Source organism: Podarcis bocagei (assembly GCF_964188305.1).
Source record: "Podarcis bocagei genome assembly, chromosome: 14".
NCBI classification, from domain to species: Eukaryota; Metazoa; Chordata; class Lepidosauria; order Squamata; family Lacertidae; genus Podarcis; species Podarcis bocagei.
Genome location: NC_138139.1, coordinates 7,768,639 through 7,784,420, shown reverse-complemented (window position 1 = coordinate 7,784,420; position 15,782 = coordinate 7,768,639). Strand labels below are relative to the sequence as shown.

At 47.4% G+C, this 15,782-nt stretch overlaps 1 protein-coding gene across 2 annotated transcripts; it reads right to left on the bottom strand.

The window, feature by feature from the left end:
- Positions 1-7,200: 7,200 nt before the first annotated feature.
- On the bottom strand, positions 7,201-9,168 carry LOC308572832 (uncharacterized protein). 2 transcript variants are annotated; one of them, XM_081169273.1, is made up of 5 exons: positions 8,451-9,168; positions 8,181-8,297; positions 7,959-8,032; positions 7,555-7,839; positions 7,201-7,301 (listed from the first exon to the last, which is right to left on the bottom strand). In XM_081169273.1, exons 1-4 carry the CDS (start codon positions 8,676-8,678, stop codon positions 7,725-7,727), a joined length of 534 nt encoding a protein of 177 aa, XP_081025399.1. In that variant the 5' UTR covers positions 8,679-9,168; the 3' UTR covers positions 7,201-7,301; positions 7,555-7,724. The 2 variants fall into 2 exon arrangements, with proteins under 2 accessions (XP_081025399.1, XP_081025398.1); XM_081169272.1 differs by having other exon boundaries at positions 7,221-7,325; positions 7,553-7,839.
- Positions 9,169-15,782: the final 6,614 nt, after the last annotated feature.

Sequence of the window (15,782 nt, the reverse complement as noted above, 5' to 3'; positions counted from 1 at the left end):
CTCAATCACAATGCCTACCCACCCCATAGTGGGGTGAAGCCCAGAAAAGACAAAGGGGGGTATTTGACTTGTCTCAGGGACCAGGGAACTATTAATAATAATAATAATAATAATAATAATAATAATAATAATAATAATAATAACAATAATAATTTATTATTTATACCCCGCCCATCTGGCTGGGCCTCCCCAACCACTCCGGGCGGCTTCCATAAAAACCAAAAATACAGTAAAATATCACACGTTAAAAACTTCCCTGAACAGGGCTGCCTTAAGATTTCTTCTGAATGTCAGGTAGTTGTTTATCGCTTTGACATCTGCTGGAAGGGCGTTCCACAGGGCGGGCGCCACTACCGAGAAGGCCCTCTGCCTGGTTCCCTGTAGCTTTGCTTCTCGCAATGAGGGAACCGCTAGAAGGCCCTCGGCGCTGGACCTCAGCGTCTGGGCAGAATGATGGGGGTGGAGACGCTCCTTCAGGTATACTGGACCGAGGCTGTTTAGGGCTTTAAAGGTCAGCACCAACACTTTGAATTGTGCTCGGAAACGTACTGGGAACCAATGCTTTCCTTTGTACTGTGATGGAGTATATTTGAGTGACAGGGTCATGCCTGGATCTCAGGTTCTACCTAAGACCACAACTTTTTCTGTGACATATCTATGATGTCTTGATGATGCTTCTGGAAATGGGAAACTTTGGGAAACTATAAAATACGGTGGTACCTCCAGTTACAGACGCTTCAGGTTACAGATGCTTCAGGTTAAAGACTCTGCTAACCCAGAAATAGTACCTTGGGTTAAGAACTTTGCTTCAGGATGAGAACAGAAATCGTGCGGCGGCGGCAGGAGGCCCCCTTAGCTAAAGTGCTGCCTCAGGTTAAGAACAGTTTCAGGTTAAGAACAGACCTCCAGAACGAATAAAGTTCTTAACCCGAGGTACCACTGTACTGATGTAACCATTGTTTGGGGCTTCTCTGCCTCTTCTGTGTAGTAGTTTGAAGTCTTGTTGCAACAATAAAGATCAGGCCTACTGGCCACTGTTTTGCTTCTATCTCCTGGCTGAAGTCTCTTGCTTGTGACCCCCGACCTGAACGTATGGGAGCAAAGGGTAGGCAATTGTGGGGTTGCTCCAAGGACTGCCTTATACACAGTGAAATCTAGCGCACATGCAATCAGATCCCGTACGGAACTACTCAGAAGAAAACCCCATTCACTGCCAGGGTAATTATGTGGGATTGGAGTGTGGCGTCACAACCCTAGACGAGTTGCAATCAGAGGAGAGTTGTTCTCTAGTAAGGACATGCCAGATTGCAGCCATGTGTACCATGACATGCATTGAGCTCTCTCTGTGAGACTTAGCTGCATGCACACGCCATACAATGAAAGCACATTGCATCCCCTCTGAAGAATCCTGGAAACCATAGTTTGTTAAAGGTGCTGCGAGGCATAAATTAGAGTACCCAGGATTCTTTTTTGGGGGGGAGGGGTATTTTCAATGTATGGTGTGTACAGTGCCAACAGGTGTGGATTTTGCTGTTAATGCACATGCATAGAATATACCCCTTTTATATTGAACACATAGAAAGATGGGGGCAGGAAAGAGAGAAGCATAACACACATAATTTTCACTCTTGCCTGCCATGTATTGTTCAGCTAAACCTGCCCTTAGATTCTGGGCACATGACCAGGAACACTGGAAAAACAGGCTTCCTGAGATTCCTGATACATCACCAGAGAGTTTCAGATCACACATGTGCAACTTCTGTGCACATGCACAAAGCTGAACATGCCGAGTTGGTTGCATGCATGGAGATGGTGCATGAAAACCCACTGCTCCACTCATGTGCTTTCAATACATTATATGAAAATGTGTTCATCTTCCAGACCAAACCGGAGCACATTTGAGAGCCATGTATTCTTCCCCTGTTTATCCGTGCCTCGACTTCCCCTATTGTTTCTTCTGTGCCAGGCTTTAGATTGTATGCTCCTCAGGGCACGGCACTCTTGCACCTGGTAAATGCCACGTACAGTGATATATTAATCGTAGTCGTAACCAACTTGAGATATTTTATGGGAAGTGAGTAAATAAATGAAAATAAATCACACTGTTTTTGTTTCAGCTGTTGAGTGGATAATGGACAGCCTGCAGCAGGAGTCTCACAAATGCAGTATGCCTGTGTTGCCTAGATCTCAGAGGCAGGGGACCCAAAGCAGGGTCCTACAAGATAAATAAAGTTGTCCAGCATATTTATATGGAGGAATACCATTCTTGAAATATTCTGTTCCTGGGTGGTTTAGGGCTTCACGGTAAAAACAGCACTTGATTTGAGCCCAGAAACAGATGGGCAGAGTTGGTTCAAGATCTGTGCAATGCAAGCTGACCATCCAACCAGTTTGAAGGAGCCTGGCAGCCACCTTTTCAACCAACTGAAGTTTTCATGCTTTCCTTGAGAACATCCCCAGACAGAGGGCATCAGGGGAGTCAGATCTGGAGATGCGCACAAAAGCATGAATGTAGGGCACAGATAGCTGTATGTCCCATAGTATTCTCTTTATGAAAGCCCTTTCAATTGAGGACCCAGCCAACCCAAGCCTGACCATTGAAATATTGTGTGCCACCCTAGGTGTGTGTGTGTGTTTTAAACTTTCTTTTCTTTTTTTTACTGACAAGATCTGATTAGGCTGGTCTTTGTGGGTCAAATGTAACTGTATTTTAATAAAATTCATTCTATTTGTGGCGGCGGGGAAGCCTTTGTTACTAACGGCGCTCTTCGGGGATGGAGCAGGCTATATTGCAAGAATGCTACGAATGGAAATCATGTGTGTAGCAATCTCAAAAGAGCATAAACACATAGTACCTGCATAAACCAAGTCTAATCTGGTGCCATGCTTGGAATCCGGCTGCAACGCTAAGTTTTTGGATGATAAAGACACAAATGAAAACAAACAAACCGCTCTTTTAGCCGTAAAAAAACAAAACAAATCGCACAGCTCAATTCAGCCCTAACTCAGGTACACCACTGCGTCTCCAAATGCCTTCTCGCTAATCGAGCCTGGCATTTGGGAGCAATGCTTGGGTTCCACAAAAGCACAATTAAGCAAAACCAACCTTCCTTTGAACCATTAAAAAGAAAAGAAAAATAATTGCCTTCCTGCCGTGACTCGGATTCGAACCGAGGTTGCTGCGGCCACAACGCAGAGTACTAACCACTATACGATCACGGCGAGCTACCAGGGAAGACGAGAGCGAGGGACGCAGCCGCCCTCTTCAGTGTCAGAGTCAATGATGTCACTCGTTCTCGAGCTGCGAGTGGCCGTAATCGCTTTCACCGCCCTCCTTCCAACGCATGCGCTTTAGCGCGGCTGCTTTCAAGGCGCGCGCCTGCGCTCTAGGGCGCCCTTTCAGACAGACGCCGGGCTGCCTGCGGGTGGGGCGAGCCTGGAGGGAGCCGCTTTATAAAACTAATCCATCGCTCGATTGCAGCAGGAAAACCCTCAGAAGCTAAAAAACCCCAAAACCCTAAAGATAAAAGGAGCTTCTTGTACTTTCCTCGTGGCCTAGGTGAGGCGTTGCGCCACTCTACACTTTTGCAGGCTCTACGGTCACTTTCCTCGCCCCGCCCATCCTGGGCTGAGCACGCCGCCGTGCTGACGTTGCCACCTCGTATTCTAGCCCCGCCCCTTCCGAGAGCGGCCGTTGCTGTCTGTCTCGCGCGCTTGACTTAAATGTCAGGCGACGGTTGGCCGTTGAGGGGGCGGCTGAGGCGGCGCGTCGCTCGCAGCCCTTGGTCGGCGGCTGAGGGCCTTGCTCCGGCCCCTTCCTCCGAGATGGTCGGAGAGGTTGTGGCCAACGACTCCCGCCCGTCAGGTTCTCCCGGCTTTCTTGGCTCGAAGGGTAGAGGCGAGGGCCTTCGCCGCCGCCGCCGCTTTCCTGAGGTGACACAGCCGTCGTGGGAGCCGCTTCGTACATCGCAGCGCCTCCAAGCGGTGGCCCAGCTTCCTCTCGTTTCCCTCGGCCCTGGGCAAGGGAAACGATGGCCGTTTCCAACGCCTCTTGGAAACGGTGAGGTTTGGGCGTCAAATGTACGCATCAAGTTACGGACACGTTGCGTTCCGTTTACCATTTTTTTTTTAAAAAAATTAAGGGTCAGTGTATGTTCCAGCAGATTCTAAAGCTGCACCAATAAGCAGGGATGTAAACCTAAGCAAACAATCCCTTCCATAGAAAAAGCTCATAATAACAGAGCCAGTGCAGATGTGGTGCAAGGAATTCTGATTGAATCTCCCCACGTTCATAAAGTAGCCACAGAGGGATGTCAGGATGTTTTCATTTTGGTTATATATACAGTGGTACCTCTGGTTGCGAACGGGATCCATTCCGGAGCCCCTTTCGCAACCTGAAAGGAATGCAACCCGCGTCTGTGCACGCACAGGTTGTGATTTGTCACTTCTGCACATGCGTGTGACATTTTGTGCGCGTGCGCAAGTGGAAACCCGGAAGTAACCCTTTCCGGTACTTCTGGGTCACTGCGGCACATAACCTTGGAGGAGGAAATTGAGACAGCATTTCCATATCACCTAAATTGTAAACCATTACAGGTGTCTTAGCAGAAGAGTGATACATAAATGCAATTAAAAAGGTACCGCCTTTCCTCCAAGCCCACCTAATAGCAGCATGGAACTAGTAAGTTGGGAAAACAGCACTGGAATTAAATATTCCATCTCCAATAAAGGCCCCACTTCAAACAAGATCCCTTGAGGAAGGGAGACAGGATCACGTGTCACACCTACTTCATCCCTTTGTCAGTTTTCTTTGCCCGGCAATAAAATTAGTAATGGTCTGTATATACTTGTTGCAAATCATAAATTTGCCAAAGATCTCATATTCACATCAGGGATACCCAGTAAGCACCAGATGTATTCCCCCCCCCCTTCATTTTAAAATCTCTTTCAAAAAAATATATTAGGAACATTATATAACGCTACAATACAAAATATAATGAATTGTGTTCCTGGCAGGTAACCTAGTGCAGGAGTTGCCAGTGTGTCTGCAGGTGCACATGTGCCTACAGAAGCATTACCATATTTTTAGCTCCATAAGACGCACTTTTTCCCTCTAAAAAGTAAGGGGAAATGTGTGTGCATCTTATGGAGTGAATGCAGGGGGGAGGCAGGCAGGAAAAGCCCCCAAGAGCTGCGCGTGGCTCTTGCGGGCTTTTCCCCAGGAGGGAGAAGGGACTGACGCGGCCAGTCAGTCCCTTCTCCCTCCTCGTAGAAAAGCCTGCAGGAGCTGCACGCTCCTTAAAGGGTGCGCGGCTCCTGTGGGCTTTTGCGGGAGGTGGGGGTATTGCCATAGCCACACGCAGCCCCTCCGGGCGTGCGGCTAAAGAGGAAGCCAAGACAGCAAGTGGGATCCATCCCGCTCGGTGTCTTGGCTTTCTTGATTTCCCCCTCTAAAAACTAGGTACGCCTTATGGTCCGGTGTGCCTTATGGAGCAAAAAATATGGTACTTGGTACCCACAGCACCTCCTCCCTTTGCTGAAATGTGGGTTGAAATAAACATTCTGTTGTAGCCAATAGACTGCAGCATGTGCTTGACTGTGGGGTAAGTGTGGTACCTGTGACAGTTTCTCCTGTTTGCAAAAATGCCCGTGAATCAAAGAAGTTGGTGACTCCTGATCTAGTGTATTTGAAAAAGGTCCAACCTATTATTTTCTTTAGCGTGCTACATTAATGGGGTCACAGTTTCACCAAAAACCCGATGTCTGATTCACTCGAAACAGTGCCAAACACATGCAAATCGCCCTCTGCAACATTGGGTGGTACAAACCCCATGTTTCACAATAGCACACATGCAGTGCAAGTCCCACATGTTTTAGTGCCTAAAAATCATAAATTGCACTCTGTCTTGGGAAAAGCAAAAGCAAAATAAGGGGAATTTACTCCACTCCAAAGAAACCATCCTTTTGTTTCTGTGAGCTTTCTCCTTGCAGCTCTTGAGTTGGGGCATTACATCCGCACTGTAGTGTAATACATAGTTTTCTATTTCCCCAGAGTTCTTTCTTGTGAAGTTAGTGACCAGTAGATGGCACAATTTTTCCATAAAAAGCTGGGAATTCAAACTGCTGACTAGTTTGAAGGATTCAGCCAACTTGTATGTGATGGTCAATTTTTCAGTTTTCCAGGCCACTGTGTAATGGATAGCTATTCCAGTAGCTTTCTTAGAATAATTGATGTGTGCTGCCATTACCCTGGACAAGTAAGAGGGTTGTGTTTGTGGCAGGAGGAGAAAACAAGATTGCTGCTGTTGATTTTTTTATTATTATTCTCTTTCACAGCACCACAGCCGGAGCTAGTGAATTACCTTTCTCTGGAGTTTGGACCACGGTGCCTGTTAACAAAACTTGGACGTATATCAAGCAGTGCTGTGCTCGCTAAAGTGACTTAGTCTGTAAAAATGCTTAGCTGCCAAGCGTAGCAGGAGGGGTCATCTCACAGTGTAGAACCTGATCTGGTCCCACAGCCACTGCTTCCCTTCTGCTGCATGAAAAGATGGAGAAGGAGGTCTTGCCGGCATCATTCTGTCACCTGCAAGAGAAAAATGGTAAGCAGGACGCCAGGAGTGCCTGCATTTCTTGCAGATGAAACAGGGCATCTCTAACTACAGATGGGCTTTTGAGAAAGTCTTACCTGCTGAGTGCATTTGGATGTTGGCCTCTCTCTGGTATCCAGTGGAGCCCAAGGTCCGCACTACTTATATATCTTCAATGATGATGTCATCTGGATGGAAGAGAATGAAAATGAAAATGAGATTTTCCCACAGGCCTTTAGTCAAAGGGTGCTGTCTTCAAGGTGTGGGGCTTACCTTCTTTCGGCTTCAGGCGGAAGCAAGCCAGGTCCAGCCGAACTATCATCTGCAGAGGAAAGAAAAATTGGGGTCAGATGGGAGCAAGAGAGCACAGAAGCAGCGCCAAGTCAGGAAGGATGGGTCTCCCTCTGTCTTGGGCCCAATCCCTTGTTCCAGAGGACCTCCCTGGGCCCTGCAGCCTCCTGGGCAGAGGTGGAAGGGCAGCAGCAGGAAAGGGGGCAGCAAAAGCCTCTGACCTAATCCTGACCCCCAGAGACACACCCCGCATCATCTGCGCTAAAGATCACTTGGGGATGTGATCTTGGGGGGATGGAAGTAACCAAAGAAATGAATAGAAGAAGGCAAGGTACTTACTCTGAGGTTGGGGTATTTCCGGGCAGTGGCCAGCAGCAAGGAAATGCTGCTGGCCGCTAGTTCTTGAGCCTCCCCACTTTCCTCCAGGGTGTATCCTCGGAGGTCCTGCAGGAGGAAAGAGCGTCTGAGAGTCAGGGGCCAGTCTGGGTCAAAGCGGCCCCCACCACGGAGTCCTTGGCACTTCTGGACCATGAGGGTTTGTCAGTAGGATCTTGGACCAAATTGGGGGCCAAACAGGCTCTGTGCCCCAGAAATGGTGCAGTCCATTGGGTAAGGGATGGGGGGGGGGACGACAACCATAAAACCACCCCTGATGCCATCGGGACACTTACACTGAGAAGGTGGAGGAGGGTGCCAGGGTTGGGGACTTCCATAAGGAGACTCCCGAGCAGGAGCCGGAAGTGCCTCTTCAAGTTCCTGCGGGAAAAGAGAGAAGAGAGTTTGAATGCTGGGTTGGATTCTGCAAGTGTGTGACAAAGAAGAAGAAAGAGCCGTGAAGGGAAGTCAAAACAAAGGGCATACTTCTCTCTCCTCCTCCTCGGCCCCTTTTAGCACGGCCTCCAATGTCCTGTGCAGGATCGCACTGATCATATCACAGCTGAATTTGGGCCTCATGGTGCTGCAGAGATGAAAGAGAGGGTTAGATTCTCCCTTGCACCCTTCTTCCTCCCGTCTGCTTTCCCCCCCTGGAGTTCTGCCCCCCACCCACAACCCCTCCACACCAAAGACCCCACTCACCTTAGCTGGAGGAGGGCCTCCAAGGCCAGGGTCAGGGGGCAATCCCTGAAGTGCTCCAAGGGCCCCAAGATGTCCTGGAAGAGAACAGAGGAGGAAAATCAGCTCCAAGCCCAAACACCAGGCTTGGCTTTGCAGGGGAATGGCAACCCCATGCCCTAAGCTGGCAGGGTCCTCCTCTCTGCAGATACACAACCCCTTCCCCACACACCACCCATCACTCACCAGAATGGCTTGGGCTGTCTCCTGCTTGGAGCACTTCAGGGATCGGAGCCCCCTGAGCTCAGCTGTCTGGCAGCTCTGGATGACCCCCAGGAGGTAGATCTGTTCATCCTCCAGCAGCTGAAATGCATAAGTCAGGCTATCAGTTCCTCATGAGGGGAGGGCTTCTCCACATCTGAGAGTGCAGAGTGGGGGGCAAAGAGCCCGGGCAGCGGGGGGGGGGGGGCAGGTCTGAGGGATCCAGTCCCTGCTCTTGTTTTCTCCAATATCCACCCCTGGGGCTGGGATGCGGAACCGCAGCAAAACTGTAAACAGAAGGACATGAGAACAGGTGAATCCTCTTTTGCATCCTTGGACTGGTTGCCCCCCATGCCCATTCCTGCCCTCCTCTGTCCAAAAAAGGAGGGCCACTTGCTCGCCTGGCGCCATGGGCTGCTCTGGGTCTTGCTGGGGGGCCACCCTGTGGCATCGCCTGAACAAGCACCTTAAGCACCTGATCATAGAAGAGATGAGCAGAAAGAGCGACTCACGCCAGCAACCCCAATTCTTGGGGGGTGTATGTGTGTGAGGAGGGGCGTCTGGAGAAAACAGTGAACCACTGCCAAATTGGAAGAACAGAAATACGTATGTGGAGCCTAATCGATCCTTGCTGGCCCATCATGACCAATTCCTTCCATCTCTCTGTAGTTCAGTGACCTGAAGGGGCATCATCAGAGCCTGAAAGAGGCAGCCCAGAGCATGAAGGGCTGGCAGAGAGAGAAAGGCAGTCCCAAGTGCTCTGGGTTCAAGAGCTACGGCCATGCCAGGACCCAGAGAGCCTGGTGCCCTCATTCATGCAGTCAAGCAGTGTATAAATTTCATGAAGCAAATGAAATGAATAGGGAGAGGGGAGAGCTTTGGGTCATCCATTAACACTGTTATCAAAAGTTTTTGAAAGGGTATCGGGGGGGGGGGTTTCCCCCTCCAGCAGGCACCATCCCCCCTCTGACTGTACCCCAAATCAACACCTCTGACCTCTCCTCACTAACCCACAATAGCCGCCTGCAAGTCAGTGGCTTTCAAAGGAGAAGCAAGAGATGTCACAAAGGAGGGCGGGTCCTTGTGGGATGTGAAACACAAGAGCAGTCAAGTACAACATTCCTAGAGTGAAGATGTTTACACATGGTGAGGAATGTTTGTCCAGCCAGCAGAATGTTTGTCCTGTTTCCTTCTGGGCTGGGACAGACTTCCTCTGTGACTAGAGGTGGGTGTGACCTCACCTGTGCGGGTAATCACAAAAGCACAGGGCACGGCAGCCATCTCTCTTTCACTACATGCATTGAAGAAGCAACATCTGCTTAGCCAAAGATGCCCCCTTGGCTCTAGCCAAGAGAGGACACAACTGGACCTAATGGTCAGGGGTCCCTTTACCAGAACAGTTATAGAGGCTTTAGCGAGCCTGAGCAAACGCATCCGCTGCAAGTTTAAAAGGGGGGATGTTACTCTGCTAAAATTGGAAACTTGTTAACACAAGTTGGAAAGGGTATTATCAGACAATATAACCTCTCCTGCATCCCTGAACATTCCCACACTTGTCACCGTGGCAACCCCCCCCCCAAGGACCTGGCCCCTCCTGAGTGGTGATGCTCCTCTGTCAGAACTCGGAGGCACATGCTGTTCCGCCTGCAGCTGTGCTCCATGTTCATTTCACATCCTCCTTCCTGCAGCCCCATTCCCAAAGGGAGACCAGCCCCACGCCCTTCCAGGCAGGCTAGGCATCTCCATAGCGCAGGATTGGACCATCTGCTTGGCATGCAGGTCTTCCGTCCTGGGCAGCATCTCGGGGGGGGGGGCTGGGAGATTGGGAATGTTTCCCCCCCCCCTCCAAACCCTGGAGAGCTGCTGCCGGTCAGTGCAGGCGAGTTGAAGAAAGATATTGAGCAGCTGGAAAGTGAGCAGAGGAGGGTGACCAGGATGATGAAGGGTCTGGAAACCAAGCCTTATGAGGAACGGTTGAGGCAGTTAGAAACCAAGCCTGATCCATATTTATAGATATGGAAGTTAACATCAAACAACTGTGTGTGTAAAAAAAGGAAAAAGGGAGGGAAACTATTTTGCAAAAGGTTTACGATGGAGTCTTAGAGCTGACTCTTCCCCATCCTTTATTATTTATGGAGTGAATCTTGCAGTTGTTGTATAAGGGATTATTTTTTTGACTGGAATGTAATTGAAATTCGTAAGATTTTGGAACGCAGAAATAAAATAATCAACCATCAATTCTAGCAAATGGGAGGCCGCCTAAATTATATAATTTTGTATTTGAACAATAGGTGTTTGTATTATAGTTTGGTATTGTTATAATGAGGCTATTATTGGACTGAAATTGAAAATTAATTAAAAAAATATTATCGAATATGTTAGTCCCTTTTATTGCTTTGCCAGTGCTTGCCATTTGCTAATCTGCATGCAAATCATATCCAATTGCTAATCATTCAATCAGTCATATTTTACTGGATTTTGTGTGAATTACCATATATTCAATTTTCTATTTCCCCTTTTCTGTATACATTCTTTATTGTATGTAATCCATTTCATATCATCTCCATTTATCATTTCTATTAAGCTTTGTATAACAACAGAGCCCAGAGATTTGTTTCTCTGCAACCCCGCCCCCCTTTGGAGGCTGTAGGGGGGAGGGGCATCAAATTTCCCACAGATTGATGGGAGGAGGGGAACCCTGTGGATTTGTGCTTTTTATCAGATATGCAGAATGCTTTAATCCCAAACTCTCTAGCCCAGGCATCCCCAAATTTGACCCTCCAGCTGTTTTGGGACTACAATTTCCATCATCCCTGACCACTGGTCCTGTTAGCTGGGGATGATGGGAGTTGTAGTCCCAAAACAGCTGGTGGGCTAAGTTTAGGGATGCCTGCTCTAATCCTACGACTGGCTCTGCCACAATAAATCTATTTGTTTCTAAGGTGCTTGGTGGATCTCTTTTTCTACGTTTGCTGCAGGGGGCTTAATAATATCACTACCCTTCTGCACTCTGTGAATTACCGGTAAGCAGGGGCATGGATTTGCAAGCATTTGTAAATTCTGCCACATAATTTTCAGGTGGAACTCAAATCGGGAGAGAAAAGGGTAAATGCAGCCTGCTCTTTCCATGTGGGGGGCACATTTCGTGGTGCATGCAAGTTTAATGGTGGGCCATAACATTAAAGGCAGACGCGTGGGGGACCTGTCTGGCCTAAGTGGGGAAAGGAACCATCAAATTCGCTCATAAAACCTCTCTGGCATGGGAGCACATGAATTCCAGGGCCATGGGCACATGGGGCACATGAATGCTTCACAGTCTGTTGTTTCTCTGCGGAATTCACATTTGGAAATATGCCCAGTCGACTGCAAAGAGCACATACCTGCTTGTTTCCAAAGGAGTGCTAAAATAAATTAACAAGTCCTCAAAGAGGCAGGCCTGTTCCAGTCCCCACCTCAGATAGTCTCGAAGTGTGAGGAAGCCAGTGCAAATTTATCAGCAATTTCAGCAGACGTGTCTAAAGAGTGCAGCAGCTACCTTTGGGCTGACCAAAATTCTGGCACCTTGGCTGAGTCCTAGAGCATGCACAGAAATCCCTGATCTCCAAGTGGGATGTAGCATTTCAAAGACCGCAGGGCAAATGTGCTCCTGAGCATATGCAGAATCCTTTTCCTCTGTTGAGGTGTGGGGATCCTTTGGCCACCCCAGCTCTTGCTAGACTGCAACTTCTGCCAACTCCAGCAAGCAGGAGTTCAGCAACATCCGGAGGGCCAGAGATTCCCCACACCTGAGCCAGAGACTGTGCAGGTATCTGTGGATTCTGGAGTCCCAGAATTCGCCTTAGGTATATTTTTTCATGGATGTTAGTGACTTCACCTGCCTGATGCTGCGTAGGAGGTGGCCTAGGATGAGATGGCTGGCAGGTACTCATGCTATGGCCAGGCTGACTTGCTTGCACAGTAAATGGGAGACAAGAACTCAGTGTGTAATCTTATCACAGTGAAGAACGGTAGCAACTTCCCCAAATCTCTTGCTAAGCAGCAAAACTCTGTATTGCTGGGTCTGCCTGCTGGCAAATTGAATCACAATGGTACAAAATAACTCACCAAGCTGACATTTATAAAGAGTTAAACAAAGGTTAGTGTACTAAATATTATTTCCAATTCTAGGTAGTTTGCTATTGGAGAAATACCATATATGATGATGATGATGATGATGATGATGATGATGATAATAATAATAATAATAATAATAATAATAATAATAATAATAATAATAATAATAATAAATTTTATTTATATCTTGCCCTCCCCAGCCGAAGCTGGGCTCAGGGCGGCTAACAACACTAAAATAGTGCAACATTATAAAAACATTATAAACATTAATTAAAATCAAAATTGATGGCAACCATAAACTAAAGTTTTGTAAAGATTGCCAAAGGAGGGAGTCAGGCTGCGCCCTGACCAAAGGCCTGGTGGAACAGCTCTGTCTTGCAGGCCCTGCGGAAAGATGTCAAGTCCCGCAAGGCCCTGGTCTCTTGTGACAGAGCGTTCCACCAGGTTGGAGCCGCAGCCGAAAAAGCCCTGGCTCTAGTTGAGGCCAGCCTAACCTCTCTGTGGCCTGGGACCTTCAAGATGTTTTTATTTGAAGACCGTAAGTTCCTCTGTGGGGCATACCAGGAGAGGCGGTCCCGTAGGTATGGGCTTTAGATTATAAAAATCTAAAGCAAAAATTATTTTAAAATATGATTTCATTTCTAGATCAGACAGACAAGATTTCTTCTACTATGTACCGTATTTTTCGCTCTATAACACGCACCCGACCATAACACGCATGTAGTTTTTAGAGGAGGAAAACAAGAAAAAAAAAATTCTAAACGAAACGGTGGATGTATGATTTTTGTGGTTCATGCTGTGGCCACAGACATGTGATCTGACGGTGAGTTTGGGGTAGCCCAATGCAAAAATCCTGAGGATCCATGTGGATCCGTGCTTTGTAACCACATTTTTGCACCACTGCAGCCCCAGGCAACAGTGGGTGCGTGATTTTTTTGGTGCAAGCTGTAGCCATGGAAATGCTATGTGATCTGATGGTGAATATGGGGTGACCCGTGTAAGCGGCTCCTCTCCTCTCCTGCTTTGCTCCTTTAAAGCAAGCAGGCTCTCTGTCCCTCTCTCCTCCCCACTCAGCGGCTCTTCTCCCGCTTTGCTGTTTCAAAGCGAGCCGCAGAGGAGGGAAGGAAGGGGAACCATGGATCCTCTGCTCACGAGTGCAGCAGATCCCTCCCACCATCCGTAGGCATTCCCTCCATAACACGCACAGACATTTCCCCTTACTTTCTAGGAGGAAAAAAGTGAGTGTTATGGGTCAAAAAATACGGTATTTCTTTCTTTATCACACACACACAAAGCTTCTATTTACAGTAGCAATTACAGTAGCAAAATGGAGGCGACAAAAGTTTCAAAAGTACAAAATTCAAGTTTAAAAATGGTGCCTGAGGTCAGACACGCACATGTGGTCAGCTTGCAAGCCTGATGAGGAAAGACTGCCCAGGTAAGCAGGAAGTCGGTAGCATTCCAGCTTCCTGCCCAGGCAGACAAAAGAAGTGATCTCACAGAGTTCCCTCTAACACATTCTACAAGAAAGCTCTATGGGTCTTGGTCTCTTCACATGCCCATCTGCCCAAGGAGGAGGAATTTTTGGTTTGACTGCAGTGATGTCCTACAATTCCCCTGACTTACCAGTTTGCCACACAGTGGATTGGTAATACTCTGTTAAATGAGGGGCTCATGAGCCCATTATCACAGACAGATCACTGAGGTTCAGACTTAACACAGCTACTTTATGCTGTAGGAATGGAGGACCTAGTTGGCTGAGATGGCCCATAATATTGAAAGCGATTGCTTACCTCTAACAATGGTACTAATAGGCCCAGTATTTAACCATTCTTCCCCCAAGACTCAATTTATCTCTAATGGAAACTTAGGTGTCCCTGCAGGCAATAGAACGAAGTGGTTTTGCTCCTGCCTCCAGGGCTATTTCCAAAAAGTTGTGGGAAGGCACTGTTTTCAGCACCATGGGAGATTTCCTGCCTTGACCCTCATGGTTCCATCTTCTCTCCCAAGCTATTTAAAAGCAATTATGAAGTGGCTGAGAGCTGTCATCAGCAGTTTGCGAATGGAGTAGCCTTTGACACCAGGTACATGTGTTTTCAGGGCCCATCCTATTCCCGTGACTATTTTGTTCCAATTGTTTTTAATTCTGAATTTTAAATTTAAATTAGCACAGGTCACAAGAAATCTAGACACCCATGGACAGGAAGGATTGGGATGAAGGATATTTCAGTTTAATTATTTTTTATATACCCTGTTCTCTTGAAAATCAATGCAAAAATATGTTTTTTTCTTATTAAAAAAACCCCAACAACCACTGCTAACAGATAACAGAACTGCCCAGTTCAGTATGACTAAAGAGGCTGCTAATTTGTTATCTGTGCCTTCCAAGGTTGGTGGTAAAGCAGTTGGCACCAGCAGCTCTCCAAAGGGACTTTAGCATGTTGTGTTTTCCGCAAGTGAATTTGCAACGATTAAAGGTTATTCTTTTCCTGATTGCAGTCAATTGAATCCCTTTTTTGCTTTTGTTTTAAGAAACAGGAGCTTCTAGAAACAGGAACGTAAATCTTCCATTTATCCATAGGATTTGTAGCCTATTTTAGACCTCGGCCTTCCAGAACGGCTTACTTAAAATTAGGTTGAAAATACTAATAAAATAACAACAATCATACAAATAAGTGAAACAACCAGATAAAAAATGGAGTGGCAGAAAAGCCCAGTCATTGATAGATAACTACCGTATTTTTTGCTCTATAAGACTCACTTTTTCCCTCCTAAAAAGTAAGGGGAAATGTGTGTGCGTCTTATGGAGTGAATGCAGGCTGCACAGCTATTCCAAAAGCCAGAACAGCAAGAGGGATTGCTGCTTTCACTGTGCAGCGATCCCTCTTGCTGTTCTGGCTTCTGAGATTCAGAATATTTTTTTTCTTGTTTTCCTCCTCCAAAAACTTTGTGCGTCTTGTGGTCTGGTGCGTCTTATAGAGCGAAAAATACGGTAAATCTGAACAGCAGGGGAGAATAAAAAGGTCTTCACTGGATGTCTGTGTCAAGCAAGCCTTCAAGTGCAAGGATGCTACAGAGTTGGCGTGCCACCACCGAAAAGTTCCTGTCTGCATTTAGCACCTGCCTTATCTCTAATGATGGAGGGACCCTCAGAATGGCTCCTGAGACAGACCTTAATATCCAGGTGAGTTCTTGTGAGAGAAGGCGGTCCTTTGAGGCATTGCAATCTCGAGCCATTTAGGCTGGAATCCTATACACACCAGGAAGTAAGGTTTACATGTGAGCAGAAACCAGTGAGCAGAAACTAGTTCTGCTTGTACTTTAAAAGTTGAGACCAGCATACCATGAACTGGTATCTTTTAAGAGCAGGTTGCACATCCCTCTGACTCCAGTAGGCAGGGCTATGCATATCAGACTTGTCCACACAATGTGTTAGGAAGAAGCCTCTTCCCATTTCAGTTCTGGCTTGCTCTA

Excerpts from the sequence above, each read along its gene's own strand:
- LOC308572832 (XM_081169273.1), bottom strand. The coding sequence starts at position 8,678 with ATGATCAGGTGCTTAAGGTGCTTGTTCAGGCGATGCCACAGGGTGGCC. Across the intron at positions 8,298-8,450 it reads TCCGCATCCCAGCCCCAGGG|CTGCTGGAGGATGAACAGAT; the intron begins GTGGATATTGGA and ends TATGCATTTCAG. Across the intron at positions 7,840-7,958 it reads GAGGCCCTCCTCCAGCTAAG|CACCATGAGGCCCAAATTCA; the intron begins GTGAGTGGGGTC and ends TCATCTCTGCAG.